At 41.7% G+C, this 15,856-nt stretch overlaps 1 protein-coding gene across 8 annotated transcripts in view; it reads right to left on the bottom strand.

Moving 5' to 3' along the window:
* The window catches only part of GRIP2 (glutamate receptor interacting protein 2), a 557,587-nt gene that overhangs the window by 117,430 nt on the left and 424,301 nt on the right, over positions 1-15,856 (bottom strand). For all 8 annotated transcript variants that reach the window (XM_072989504.2, XM_072989505.2, XM_078385239.1 and 5 more), the window contains exon 2: positions 12,252-12,332. In XM_072989504.2, coding sequence (XP_072845605.1) covers positions 12,252-12,332 — 81 coding nt within the window. The remainder of the gene's footprint in view (positions 1-12,251; positions 12,333-15,856) is intronic.

Here is a 15,856-nt window from a genome sequence, read left to right as displayed (position 1 = left end):
CAGTTTCGGCCACAACACTACAAACCTAACATATTATGTACGGGGAACACAATTTTTAGAACCAGTCTCTGAAGAGAGTGCCTTCATCATCCCTACTCCACTTTCAGATGGCGAGCTTGGACTGCCAGTTTAATACTGCAAATGAAACACTATCCTCCCCGCCCTTGAGGGCATCAGGTTGTTTTAAGGCCCATTCAGTACAAGACAGGGTAAGTGGCACACAGAACTCTTATCTGCGTATCTCCCACAAGGGAGCACTGGAGAAACAGCCAACAGACAGCTCCTGCCATTCATAGCACCTGCTGCCTGATATAGTGGTCTCACTCTGCCTAAGGGTAGGGCTGTCATGCGGTCAAAATCTTACTCTACTTGGGGCTCACCAGAAATGATGCTGAGGCAAATAAAATCAAATCCATAAAATTAATTCAGTTAAAGCATTTATGGATTTTAACAGTCTGTGGTTGAAAGGAAAGCAGTCAGTATGTCGAGTAACCATCTTTCTTTAAAAAAAAAAAAAGAATAGTGAGAGTGAGGAGAATGGAATAATCTGTCTTACTGTGTTAAAATAGCTCTGAAGGCCTACAGTTGCGAGGTCACTGGAGAAAACACAGTCTTCGGCTATTCAGGTTATGATTTCAGAATGGGCACCTTGGCAAGACGTGCAGAGGGACTTTCATGCACTCATATATATGTAAAAGAAGCAACAAATAAAATCACTGGAGGTCTGGCCATGTGGCCCCTGCCCTACTTAGGGAGCATCACAGAAAGAGGGTGAAGCACCCCGAAAGGTCAACAGGACTCCACACAAACACAGCTGCAACCAAGAGATAGTACAGACAGCTGCTACCTAGGACAGCTGGCAGCAATTACAGACCAATTAGGGAAGACGGATGGGGTTAAATGGAGAGATGAAGACAAAAACAGCTATTTCCAGCAGGAGAGTATTAAACACCAGAAGAAGAAGAGGGGAAGGGAAATGGGGAGTATGTAAATGCAAGTCCAGGTTAAATTTGTTGAGGAATATTTCTGGTGGTCTGTAGACAGGAGAATTCTTGTGATGCTACAGTATATCACGCCATTGCTAGATTATACCTGCCAGCTTCAAGCTTCAGCCTCTTACATGGATGTTTCTGATCCAGCTTCATACCCTTCAGATTAAAGCTTTGAGAATTGTCAACAGCTCCTCACACTCTACTGCAGGGAGTACTGTCCTCTGAAGATGCCGGCCACAGAGACTGGCGAAACGTTAGGAAGAACAACCTTCAGAACACGGCCTAAGAGCCCGAAAAACCCACAACAACCATCAGATCCCGGCCGTGAAAGCCTTCGGGAATACATTTTTGGGATCTCTTGGTGTGGCTGAAGCTGCACAATGCCCAAGATGGCCCTGGACATGATTCACATAATATCTCTTGGGAATCTGGTTGTCCTGAGAAGATTTTTTATTTATTTATTTATTTATTTCATTTATACCCCACCTATCTAGTCAATTGTGACCACTCTAGGCGGCTTACAACATGCATTTAAAAAAGAAACATATAACAAACCACATCACAAATAATAATTTACATAAATTAAGATAGAATAAAAAAATTTTTTTCCCAAAGATGGCGAGAAACGGGATATATTATAACAGAAAAAGAAAGTGTTAGGTAGAAAGGGGGAAGGCCTGCCTAAACATCCATGTTTTCAGTTGTTTCTTGAAAATACCCAGCGAGGGAGCTGCGCGAATGTCAGGAGGTAAGTTGTTCCAGAGGCGAGGAGCCACCGCCGAGAAGGCCCGGTTTCTTGTCTTTTCCTTCCGGGCCTCCCTCGGCGTCAGGCTCCTCAGCCTCACCTCCTGACTCGCTCGGGTGACACGGGTAGAACTGGGTGGGAGTAAGCGTTCCGCCAAGTATCGAGGCCCTAAACCGTTTAGGGCTTTAAACGTAAGCGTCAGAACTTTGAAGTCAACGCGGAACTGAATGGGCAGCCAATGCAGCGCGGCCAGAATAGGAGAAATGTGATGGTATCTTCGAGCTCCACTTAGGAGTCTGGCCGCCGCATTCTGCACCACTTGGAGTTTCCGCGTCAGCCTCAAAGGTAGCCCCACGTAGAGCGCGATACTCCTTGTGTAGTCTGAATACACCATTAGAAAAATAAAAGCACTGCAACATTACTAGCAACTTTACCCTAAGTAAGATTCATCAAAATTGGTCCGGATGGACACTGCCATTAGCAAATTAGGATCCCAGTGGGTGAGCTCTACGAGTATAAATTGCTCCATCATGTTTTTTTTTTCCTGATGGCATCACTGCTGCAGGATTTCTTTTACTGCTGAGTCTTGGGATTCTTCAGATGATAGAGTGAGTGTGGCCTTCAGCATTCCACATTTTGGAATTCATAAAGGGCTCAGATTGTCCAGCTGGAGGCTTTTAATGACAGCAGTATCAATGAGTATTCTTTTAGCATTTGAATGGGCCAAGGATGTATGTCCAGCTATTTTGTCAGACTCTCTTTCAGGTCTTTTAGCTGGAAGGAAAGCTTGTACTAGTAGAATGATCAATGGAATCTGGTCACAGAACAAGAGACACCATTTTATGGGGCTTTATTTTGGTGCACCTTACCTCTTGCTGGCATAAAGGTAAATAAACTGTTTGATTCAAGTGTGAAAAATACATCCCAGCACTCCAACACTAATATTTCTTTGTCCTCATCCCAAAGTACAAATAAATGCTATTTTGGGAAAGAAATAAGATGTGGGTGACAGAAGCATTGAGATAAGATTGGCTATAGAGGGTTTTCCACCCCCACCCCCTTTTGTCATGCTCTGCAAGAGTTCCACCTTTTCTTCAAGATAGTTATACGTTCCATTGATTCAAATGGGCCCACCTAAGTGCAATTTATTTTAGTATAGCAAATCACAGTTAGGGCAGGACTATTTAAATCAGTGGAACATTACAGAAGAATTGATTCACTAAAACCCTATTGATTCAATATGTCTACTGCAGTTTATTATGCTAAGCAACAAGATGTGTAAACCATAGGGAGGACAGAATACTGTACTTTCTTTGGTCTTCTAGAGAGTAAGAATATTATGCCTGGTAATACGGGGAATATCCTACTGGATCTGAAATTCACATTTAGGTAGCTTACAGTCTTGTTTGTGGTCCTGTAACTGATAATAGGCCCTCCTTTTTTCTGTCTTTCTCCCTTTTTACCTTTTCTTTTTATCTTGAGAAGTTTTTGTTTGACTACAGTGTGTCTGTAGGTGCTGGGAATCTGGTCCTGTTTTGCCATTAAACACCAAAAAGCTATTGCCCTAGTGTAACACTGTTAAGTCTTATGGGGTTATTTCTTTAGACATCTATTGATGAACCTTGCAAATAAAATTTCACAAAGTTAATCTCTTCTTGTTCGCAGTTATATAACAGACAATATGAACAATTATTTATTTTTATTTATTTTATTAGATTTATACCCCACCCATCTAGACTGGGTCTACTTTGGGTGGTATTATAGTTGTTATAATTATAACAAAAAATTTTACAATCTGTTTGCCCAAGACCTCAGCAACAGCACCAATACAGAAGTTGCTTGTAGAATTGCAAGGGCCTTAGCAGTCTAAGTAGCAACAGCAACTCCAACCTCTTCAGCTCCCTTGCTCTTTCTGATTCAAACCTCATAGTCACAGCTCCACTCTTTTTAGCCCCACCCCTTTGGGTTGAGCCAATAGGGGTTACACTAGCAACAATATTTATTATCCTGGTGGTCTGTGAAGCTGATTACAGCTAGTGTCTATCAATTTTATGCATGATATAAGGCAGAAAAGTGTAAGTCTTATATGTGAACTTTCTAGCAGGTTGTGTGTGTGTCCAGATGAGATATTTGCTTGCTACTCTCTATTGCTGAAACAAGAGAGCATGGACATTGATATTTATGTTGTACACATGGCTTTTCTTAAAAAGTAAAGCCAGTAAAGTAAGTGTAGCCTACCTTCTACCATTCACACAATACAATACAAACAGGGCCCAGTTAGGAGCAGAGACATCCCTGTGTTGAAAGTAAAGGAAGTGGGAAAAGATCTCTAGAGGCAAAAATAACGAAACTAAGACTGTCCTACTTTGGGCAATCATGAGAAGACAGGATTCTTTGGAAAAGATGAAAATGCTTAGAAAAGTGGAAGGCAGCAGGAAAAGAGGAAGGCCAAATACAAGATGAGCAGATCCATGGGCTTGAGTTTTCAAGAACTGAGCAGGGCAGTTGAGGATAGGACATGTTGGAAATTGCTCATTCATAGGTCACCTTAAGTCCGAGGTGATGTGATGGCATTTAACAACAAAAAATATTCTTAAAAATTTGCAAGAAGATCTTCGGCTTGGAACATCTACCACATGTTGACAAGCCATGATGGTAGAATAGCTAGTTTTCTTGATCAACCTGCATGTCACCCTGTAGGTGGTCTGGTTTCAAAAGCCCTCTGCAAACTATATCAATGGAGCCCTCTGGGCAGAATGATCAGCTTGCTGGGTATGGAAAAAGAGGAAAGAGGGAACAGGAGGAGTACACGTGGAAAAAAAGCAGGTGTCCTTTCTCTCTTTTGACCTTGGCACTGCCTTCTGCTGGCTTTGCCACCCCATTCCTACCAGCACAAGGCCTCTGAGAGATTATACTGAGGCACAGAAGACAATTTTCACTCAGGGATGGGGGAAAGCTCTCCTAATCTCTGCACTGCAGACTGCATAGGGAGGAAATTGCATGAGTAACTCCTTCATAAGAACTTCGCTTATGTATTGCATAAATAAATGATTTCTTCTTCTTCTTTTTTTAAAAGATATAAACTATGGAAGCAATCATTCATGCCATTTATCCATCTGCTGCCTGGAGCATTGGGATAAGGAACTTTTTAAAAAACACACACACCCCTAATGCTAGATGACAGAGGAAATGCTTGAGTGTAGGTTTCTTCCTGATGTGTTATTTCTCGATGTATAGGATATGTGAAATCCTGCAGTGCTGCATACAAACTATGTTGTATAGTAGCTATTTAAGTATCCTAGGACAAAGAAAAGGCATGGGCTTGCTTAACATTTGCATCAGCTAATCTGTCTGTATGGATGCAAACTGAAAAAACTTTACTGTAACTTAAGGAGGACAAAAATTCCCCTTGCTATAGAGGGGAAGGGTATGACCAGCTGACCAGCATACTTTCTTTGTGCACTGGCCAGGTGCCAATAGTAACTTCATGACCTCAGTGTTTGGCTTCTTACCGTTCTTCACTTTTAAATCAATCTTGCAGTGGACTGCTCTTCAAACAAACCACGCTTTCAAAACCAAACCAAATCAAATCAAATCAAATGGTCTGCCCTCTGACAGTCCTTCCACTTTGGGACACTTCTCTAACATAGGACAAACAGGCTGTGAATTCAGAGTTAAATATCTTGGGAGTTGCTGTGGGTGGAAAATGGATGAATATGCTTTTTTAAAATTGATTACATGACACGAAGGCCAATTTGAATCACCACAGTCATTATTTTTTGCTTCTGATGTTGAATTTCTTTCCTCTGCCACTGATAACTTCTTCTTTTTTAAAAGCCAGAATGATTCAATTACTTTTCCCTGCATGACCAGTTGTTGTATTCTCAGAAACAATGGCAAGCGTGACCACGAATGGTATTCTGGTAATATGCTAAGCTGGTATGATGCTTTTGACAACTGCCACTCCAGAATCGCATAGTGGAAACCTCAAAGAACAACCCTTCAAACTTCTGGGAAGATTCTCAGTCATCCAAAAAGCTCTGGCAAACACGACATACCCATGCACTTCAAACCCACAAACACACTAAGGCAGAGACTTGTCCATCCAAAAGACCGGACACCAAAACACAACAGAAGCAATATCGTATATGTGGTCCAATGCAAAGAGGAGTGTTCAGAGCTCTGTATTGGAGACACCAAACAGCCACTAAACAGGAGAATGGCCCAGCACAGGAGGGGCAATGGCTCAGGACCACAATCAGCCGTGTTCCTTCATTTGAAGGACAAAGGACACTCATTTGATGACCAACTTGGTACTCATTTGGGGCCCAGAAGATAAGTGGTTTGAGAGAGGGGTCAGGGAGGCCATACATGTTCATATAGAAAATCCCTCACTCAGCAGGGGTGGAGGCCTTAGGTAGGATCTGTCTCCTATTTATCATGCTGCCCTTTCATTCATCCTAAGAAAGATTAGGACGGCACACACCAGAAAGACCACCGTTAACGACTGTTAATGACCTATGACAATGGGTGGAGAAGGACTGCAGAACTGGGATTATCCCTCACCCCCAGTCCTTTGTCCTTCTAATAAGCCTATTCAGACCAGGTGGAAGTGAAACCAACATGGAGGATATATCAAGGGTCTCCTACCAACTCTCCACAGACTGAGACAGCAATACTGTAAGTTCATAAATTAACAGTTACCTTATGATTATGTTGAAATCTTCCCCAGTAGTAAATACATAAATATAAAGCCTCACTTGATTTTAATTCTTGTGTCTGACATATCTTATGAAACCCTTCATCTGTATAGATCAGTGGTTCTCAAACTGGGGTCCCCCAGATGTTCTTGGATAGCAGTTCCCACAAGCTTCCATCACTTGCTGTGCTGGCCAGGATTTCTGGGAGTAGCAGCCCAATAACATCTGGAGACCCAATTTTTTAGAACCACTGCTACCCTTTCTACTATGCATAATGAATCTGTGTTGAGACTTACCACCCCAAAGCACCAGAAATGCCAGCCAGAGACCAGAATGCTTTAATTCATATAACCCCCAGAGAAATATGACTCTTTTCTGTGATGTTTCATAAACCAGGCCTCACCACAAAGACTATACTTTCTGGCAGTTGTGGGGAATAATGTCTCGGCCATCAGTTTGGAAGGCAGTTAATTGATTGCTGTACCTCCTTTTAACACTGCAAGGATGCCTTCTAATTTCTTAGCACTCTTTAATATTGAATCATTTAATTGACAGCAAGTACAGTAGCTTTTCTTTCTGCCAGTCCAGAATCTCAGTAACTGCCAGACATTACTCTCCATTCCCTGCTGTTCCAAACTGAGCGCCATCTGGCTACAATTTCACAAATTTCCTCCTCAAAAATTCAGAGAAGCAACAAATAAACACTAATGGTGTGCCACTACTGTTATTACATCTTCAAAGAAGACTTAACAATTGGTTTAGGCAACTGCTTAACAGAATTCCTCCCACCTAACGAGCACAATCATCCATCAAGGAAATAATATTGAAGATTAAATCCTATTTATATTTCACCCCCCCCAGGACATTTGTACAATGCAGAGAGGGGTCAAGCCATGTGCAAGAATTTCCATCCCCAATACCTTTAAGCAAATATAAGATGAAGGTGTCACTAATACTGTATTCCTTTCTTAATCAAGGAGAAGTCATATACGTATAACTAACATTCTTCCCCGCCAACATTCTCAGTCACTGTCACTGAACTAAGAAGTAGGGTTGTTGTTTTTTTACAATTAATGCCCAGTGAGGTCCACTTATAAAACCATAGTCCAAATCCTACTGGATATCTCACCCTTATCCCTTAAGGAATACAGTGGACCCTCTACTTAAGGAATTAATCCGTATTGGAATGGTGGCTGCAAGTCGAAAAGTCTGTAAGTCGAATCTCCATTGACCTACAATGCACTGAAAACCAATTAATCCCATAACCAGTGGTTTTTATTCTATTTTTATTCCATTTTGTTTTTTTTTCTGGTCTGTAAGTTGATTCTCTGGCTGCAAGTCGAATCTAAATTTTGCAGCCAGAGAAGTCTGTAACTCGAAAACTCTAAGTCGAGCCATCTGTAAGTCGAGGGTCCACTGTACTGCCTAAGTCAAGTTGGCAAACTGTTGCTCCTTAACAAGGTAGTAGTTCCATTATTTAACCATTCCTCTTAAGGAAAGGCAATCTGCCACAGCAGCTTATGTGTTTTATCATGTGGCAGAATAACTCATCAATAGGATTCTGACCTGTCTTTTGATGAGGAGTACCATGAATTCAAACCTGTTCACACGCCAGCTGAAATTCTGCTGTTTAGTGTAATAAGATGCACTAGAATAGGCCCTTTTGAATAAACAGAGCTTGTGGAAGAGTTGATTCACCACATCTCCACTGATTCAATGGGCCTAATTTAGTGCAATTTACTATCTTAGGCAACAGGATTTCAGCCATAAAGCAGCAAGGCAGCATAAGGCAGGCAGTGATGTAGCAGTGATGATCACTACTTTAGAAGGAATTAAAACACACTGACACTGAAGTAGAGATCGCTGACCTCAACCGGCTCTACTTTCCACTGATACATAGAATCACACTGGAAGGCAAAAATTGATGGAGGACAGAGATAATCAAAAAGCATGTCTGCAGAGGAAATACATACTTGGTTTCTGCTCAGTCACAAGTCTGAGTATATTAAATCAATTACACTCTGCAGCCTTTTGAAGACTACATATCCAAGGATAAATATAGCCACTGTCCAACCCATGCAATCAGTGCTTGTTTGAGAACGCATGAAAGTACCTGAACAGGAATAATCTGAAGCAGACAAAGAGGGTAGGCAGACTTTGGGCAATAACAACACTAAGTAGCTTTAGGCTGAATTGTAAGACTCAATGGAACATAAACCTAAATTAGACTGAGGCAATGCAGAATCTCACAATGAAGGTAAATTGGTTATTTGAGCCTCCAGTCCACAGAAATTGTCTCCTCTGATGTAAAGGAATCACATCAGGTTTGTCTTGCAGAAATGCATCCCCATCAGGAGGAAAACAAAGATTCTTTCCACAGTGTCAGGGCAGTGAAGAGGGAGGAAAACGGGCATTTCCCCCCACCCCTTGTTTTTTTTTCACCCTGGGCTCCATAGCTACTCTGCCAGCCAGGTAAATAATGGGAGTCAGACCTGCTGTACTGAAGAACTGACAGCAGAGGAGAATTAAGAAGTGTTAGAGCTTTTTATCTTAGAACTCTTCTATTTTAGAATTTAACCCTAGCCAAGGAAGAATTAGGTTTATTGAAATACCTCTCCTTTGAGGTGGGCTTTTCCAATTTCATTTTCTGGCCCAGCTAGAGAGTACTTCACTACGGCCTCTTCTCTCAGGAAGCAGTACAGTGTAGAACATATTTTTGTGTCCCCTCTGTGAATGATTATAACATATATAGTTGTCAACCCAATAGTTACAGGTACTAGGAAAGAGTGTTCAGGGTCACTAAAAATACTGAAATATCATCTGATCACATTAGTATTACACAGTATCACAACAATGTAATTAATGCAGAAGGAACTGTGGATTCTGAAGAACAAATACTTCCTCAGTGAAAATTAGCAAGATGTGTCTGAGTAAGGAAAGGGAAGTGAGAAACTTAAGACCTTTAATCAGGCTCTGCATCAGCAAATAGGGGTCAAAAGCAGTGATAAGACCTTACCAGAGTTCTCATGTGCCCTAGTTCTCAGGCGTTACATCTACCTGAATTTCACACAGTGGTCCTGAGAGTCATTCATTCATTCATTCATTCATTCATTCATTCATTCATTCGATTTTTACCCTGCCCCTCTAGACTACGTCTACTTGGGGCAGCTTCCATAGGTTAAAACATTAAAATAAACATATATAATACAATTATTACAGTTAATTCTAATGCTTTGGGAGCAAGTATGAAATAGTGTTTTAAATAGTGCTTCAATCTGATTAAGATTGTTTAGAATCTTTTTACTATTTATGTGGAATTTCAGATTGACTTCCGTATTTTATTTTAAAAGAACAATAGCATGTTACTCAAATCATGAACAATTCCACAACAATTTATGATATACGAAACAAGAATCTGATAGAGAGATCACTCTTGTTCTTTATTCCTTTTTCAACCTGAACAGTGGGTTGCTATTATCCCTGGCCCTCAAATTTCCAGTTGCTGTTAGGCTTCAACTATCAGCAACCTTGGGCATAGCTAATGGTCAAGAATTAGGAAAGCTGTAGTTCAAAAGATCTAGAGGATCAAAAGTTGAAAATCAGTAGATTCTACCTTTACACATATACAGAACTCATAAGAACGTAAGAAAAGCCCTGCTGGATCAGGCCAAGGGCCCATCTAGTCCAGCTTCCTGTATCTCACAGTGGCCCCACCAGATGCCTCTGGGAGCACACGAGACAACTAGAGACTTTTCTCCTTATACTCCTCCTCTGCATCTGGCAGTTGAAGATACCTTCCTTCTAAGCCTGGAGAATATACATCCCCATCATGGCTTGTCACCTGTGACGGATTTTTCATCCAGGAATCTGTCCAATCCCCTTTTCAAGGCATCTAGGCCAGATGCCACCACCACATCCTGTGGCAAGGAGTTCTACAGATGAACAACATGCTGGTAAAGGAAATATTTTCTTTTGTCTATTCTCACTCTCCCAACACTCAATTTGAGTGGATATCCCCTGATTCTGGTATTGTGTGAGAGGGAAAAGAACTTTCCTTTGTCCACTTTATCCTTCCCTCCATAACTGTATACGTCTCAGTCATGTCCCCCCCCTTGGGTGCCTTTTCTCCAGACTACAGAGCCCCAAACACTGTAGCCTTTTCTCATAAGGGAGGTGCCCCACCCCAGTTATCATTTTAGTTGCTCTCTGCTCTACCTTTTCCAGTTATACTATGTCTTTTTTTGAGGTGCGGCGACCAGAACTGTATGCAATACTCCAGGTCCAGCCTTACCAGCATTTTGTACATTATCATTATAATGTTGGCTGTTTTATTTTCAATCCCCTTTTTAATGATACCTAGCATGGAATTGGCCTTCTTCCCTGCTGCCGCACACTGGTTTGATGCTTTCAACGAGCTGTCCATCAGCACACCAAGATCTCTTTCCTGATCCATCACAGAGAGCTCAGAACCCATTAGCTGATAACTAAAATTTTAATTTTTCTCCCTTCAATGTGCATTATTTTACATTTTTTTTAATATTTGAGACACACTTGCCATTTTTCTGCCCATTCTCCCAGTTTGGAGAGATCCTTCTGGAGCTCATATTTCTGGGTCTTTATGGAACTCATATTTTAAATCACAGTTTGACCATGCCTAATGGTGTTGGAGCCCTTTACCTTAAGAGCCTAATCCTGCCCAGAAGGGCCCAACGGATGATTTGCTCAGTCCCTGAAGCTCCACCCCTTGTAGCTGGATTAATTCCTTTCCTGCTTCTTGCTTTCCACCTGGAAAGGCAAGCCACAGGCAAGGCAATCTTGCTGTTATCCCTGATATAAGGTAACCATGGGGTTCCATGTCCACCCATCCCCAACAGAGCTCTCAATGGGAGATGCAAGAAGGGCAGGGATGCTGGATACCTGCAAGATCAGAGATAACAAAAGCATTCCTCAGGTAAAGAGAACATGTCTATCTCTGTATGGAGAAGAGGACAAGAAGGTCTGGAAGGCAGAAGGGCAAAATGGTAGATGAATGGCATGAGGGGTAGGAGTCAACACCTTGTGACGTCCTTTGTTCCCAAGGACCAATCTAGCTCCCCAGCCCACATCTAAATGAAGAAGAATGGGCAGAATTGGATTTACTGGTAAATATCTGGGTGATCCTCTGTAACTCAGTAAAAATATCTGACTCCTTAAAAAAACGGAAAACCTATAACAGCAACAGCATGGTTGTTGTGGGTTTTTCGGGTTTCTTGGCCGTGTTCTGATAGTGGTTCTTCCTAACGTTTCGCCAGTCTCTGTGGCTGGCATCTTCAGAGGACAGCAAACTGCACAGTTTGCTGTCCTCTGAAGATGCCAGCCACAGAGACTGGCGAAACATTAGGAAGAAGCACTTTCAGAACACGGCCAAGAAGCCCGAAAAACCCACAACAACCATTAGATCCCGGCCGTGAAAGCCTTCGCCAATACAGCAACAGCATGACTTTTACCTTCACCCTAAATTATACAAGTAATGAAGAAAGCCCTAGGTATCTGGGAGTGGATTTTTGTATGGCGGAACTGTGATCTCTGTTCAGTTCCAGTAGTCAGAAAAAATTTAAAATCTTTGGTTTAGAATTTTTTAAATTCCAAGTGTATTTCTTCTGCGCCAGGCTCCAAACAGCAGATCTCAGATTTCTAGTAAGAGGGTGAACGTGAAAATTTGATGCCAAAGTTGACATAGACGTATACATAGTCATAAATAAACAAAGAACCTGATCATGCATGTTGCATAGACATTTAAATAGCAATACATGGGTAACACAGTATTGCACCTACCTGGAATACTTTGCCTCCTTGAGACCAAAGCAGTGTCCAGTCCACCTGAGTCTTTGTTTCCTTTTGAATAAGGGCCATCATCTACAAAAAGGGGAGTGGAAAAGAAACTTGAGTATACAATTCTGTAATGAAAAGTTATTTGTCTGTTATTCCTTAATGTGCTTTGTAAACATTTTTGCAAATCCTTTAGAACTTTACAATTGGTACACATTGCAAGGATGTAGCTTCGTGCTTTTTCACCACCCACCACCACCACCACCACCAACAACAACAACAACAATAATAAAATCAGTGGCCCGTCAAGATGCTACCGGATTGCAACTCCCATTAGTTCTAGCTGGCATCAGTGCAACACTATCAGACCCATATTCTCTTGCAATTACTGTATTGATGGACCTCATTGTCTTGCAGTTTGGGCACAAAGGGCTCTGTTAACAAAGGGTTAAGTGTGGGTCACATGAATGAGCCATTCATGGGAAAAGGTCAGAAGAATGGGGAGAAATACCAGGGGCTGAAGGCCTGATGGACAGTCTGCTTCCACACAGAGCCCACATAAGATTCTTCACTTGTGGGAGACCCACTATCTGGAGCCTGGTGCAGAAGAAGGCTCCAAAATATTGCTTGAGGAGGCTGCCGGGACCATAAATGTTTGAGGCAGGCCACCTCATGACCTTCCAGAAGCAAATGTTTGCACCTTCTGAATTTCAGCATCTTGGGTCAAAACCCATTATCCTATTCTACTTATAGCTCTGCTTGCAAGTGGTCTTTATATCAAATCCATGTCATTGTCGACAGAGCAATGGGCTTGAGAGTCACTTAACATCATGGTAGGGCAGTAGAGGGAATGCATATGGAAGATAATATTAAGCATAATACTAATGCAATCTTTAACAATCTGTAGCACCTTTTCCAGTAGATTGGTTATAATAGCCCAATCTGATTTATTTTTAAGGAGATAACCCTTTAAGGGTGAAAGAACATCATTCCCATAAGTCTCAGGCTTGCCATAATGCTTACGAAGAAACTCTGGAAATGGAATAATACATCAGGATATCAACAGAGCACTAAATCACTAGAGTAGAATTCAATCACCTATTCCCTTACATCCTTTTCTTTCAAAGTCACCTCTTCATGATGTGGCTTCAAGCAGCACAGCATAAAGAAGAAAGAGGGGTGTTGGTGAGGGGTGCTAAAGAACAGAAACAACATTTGAAGGAACATCTTTTTAAAATCCCAACTGTATAATTAAATATGGAATTCACTCCTTATATGCATTGTTTTAAACCAAGAAGGTATTATTTGCCGGGAAATAAAAACTCCCAAATCACTTTCCCCATACATTTATTGACTGCATCAAATCACAGAAACTTTAGGACTGGTAGAATGAAATGTTTTACTGAAACCCAAGGGTGCCATAGTTATAATGCATCTCGCTGCAGCTCGATAGAGTGCCTATAATTTACTGCACAGAAGGGTTCTTCCCAGTGCCCCCAAACTGACATACTTATCAAGTGTCTGATCATTGCAAGTGCTCAGAGGAGATTAGTTTCCGAAAAGAAGAAGCATGTTTAGAAAATCAGCCCCGATCATCTCCCGGAGTGCTGAGGAGCAGTGGGAAGATCCCTTGAGAATGCATAAAAGTTCCAATTGCATACAGCAACAAATACTGATTTCATTATCACCACCACTCACTAATTTCCCTGAAGTAGATTTATGAAGCTCTATTGTGGACTTGCGCAACTTGATGCCCTCCAGCCATGCTGCACTATATAATACACAGCTGTCTGGGAGCACTGGAAATTGTCTAACACGGCTAGAGCATAGCAAGCTACAAAAGGGCACCCTGTTAAGCATCAGAGCTTCTTCGTAACCTATGACTGTAAAAGTCACTTTGGATCATATTAGCACAAATAAAGCCTACTCCACAGTAATCATATTTGGGAATTTAGAAGTGTCGCAACCAATGTACCCTCTCTTTTTCAGCCCTGCTGGGCGGGGCTCTACCTCTCTCTCTTTCTCTCAACTTCAACCATGAGTGCGTGTGTGAATCCATGCTCCCGCACACTGGGTTCTGTCATGACTGGAACCTAATGCAATGGCTGCATGGATGATGAAGACAGCTGTGTGCAGGGAGGCAGAGATGCACACACACACATGCCCAGCTTAGAGGGAACCTTGGTGGCAGCCTATCAGATCTAAAGGCAAGACACAAACATACATAGGTCTGCACTCTTGACCGCATGCAATCAATTGCTTTTGCTCCTGCCACTATATAAAACAGCTATTTCACAAAGATAGTCTTTGGGCAGGGGATGGGGTGCACCTCACAGCTGTTGGCAGTACTGTTTTTGTTAAGAGGCTCACAAATCTGATCAGGAGAGCTTTAAATTGAGTTATGGGGGGGAGGGAGTCATTAGTTTTCAGGGCAGAAATTCAGCATGTGCTGGAGAGAAAAGTCCAACAGGGCACTAGAGAAAAACAAGGGGGAAAAAGACACACATGGTCCTAAATGTCTCTACACCAATGCACAGAGTATGGGAAATAAACAAGATGAACTGGAACTCTTAATACAGCAAAATAAATATGATATAATAGGTATCACTGAAACCTGGTGGTATGAAACTCATGACTGGAATGTAGCTATTGGGGAGTATAAAAACTATTTCGGAGAGATAGAACTAGCGAGAAAGGAGGAGGAGGAGCTTTATATGTCAAGGATGTTTATACTTGTGAAGAGATCCAGGACTTAAATCCAGGAATCCAGGTTGAGAGCATCTGGATAAGAATTAAGGGGAAGAGAAACAAATGGGATGTCATTGTTTAGGTATACAACAGGCCCCCAAGCCAGCCCAAGGAGTTGGATGATGCTTTCCTGGAGCAGATGGCCACACATTCAAAAGAGAGAGATGCAGTAGTGATGGGAGATTTCAACTATCCTGATATATGTTGGCAGTCAAACTCTGCCAAGAAAATAAGGTACAGCAAATACCTCACTTGGCTTGCAGACAATTTCAAGGTCCAGAAGGTGGAAGAGGCAACAAGGGGATCATCTATTTTTGAACTGTTATTAACCAACAGGGATGACCTTGTTAATGGGGGTGAAGTGGTGGGATCCTTAGGTGGGAGCGACCATGCTCTTTTAGAATTTGTTATACAGTGGGAAGAGGAAGCCAAGTGCAGTGAGACATGCATTCTAGACGTTAAGAAGGCCAATTTCAGTAAACTTAGGGAATTACTGCTATAATTCCATGGACAAAGATGCTGAAAGAGAAGGGAGTTCAGTATGGAAAGGAATTTCTTAAAAGGGAGATACTAAAGGCACAATCTAAAACTGTTCCAATAAGAAGGGAAAATGGGAGATGTCTAAAGAAACCAGAATGTTTGACTAAAGAACTTTCAACTGAATAAGTATTAAAAAACATGTACAAGAAACAGAAAAATGGGGAAAATACCAAAGAGGAATACAAGCAAATAGGTAAGAAAAGTAAAAGTGCAGAATAAACTCAGGCTTGCCAGACAGATTAAAAACAGTGAAAAGGGCTTTTTAAATTATGCCCACAGCAAAAGGAAAAACAAGGAAATGATAGGATCGCTGCGCGAAAAAT

Source organism: Pogona vitticeps, chromosome 2, assembly GCF_051106095.1.
Source record: "Pogona vitticeps strain Pit_001003342236 chromosome 2, PviZW2.1, whole genome shotgun sequence".
Classification (NCBI taxonomy): domain Eukaryota; kingdom Metazoa; phylum Chordata; class Lepidosauria; order Squamata; family Agamidae; genus Pogona; species Pogona vitticeps.
This window is presented reverse-complemented; position numbering and strand designations above follow the sequence as displayed.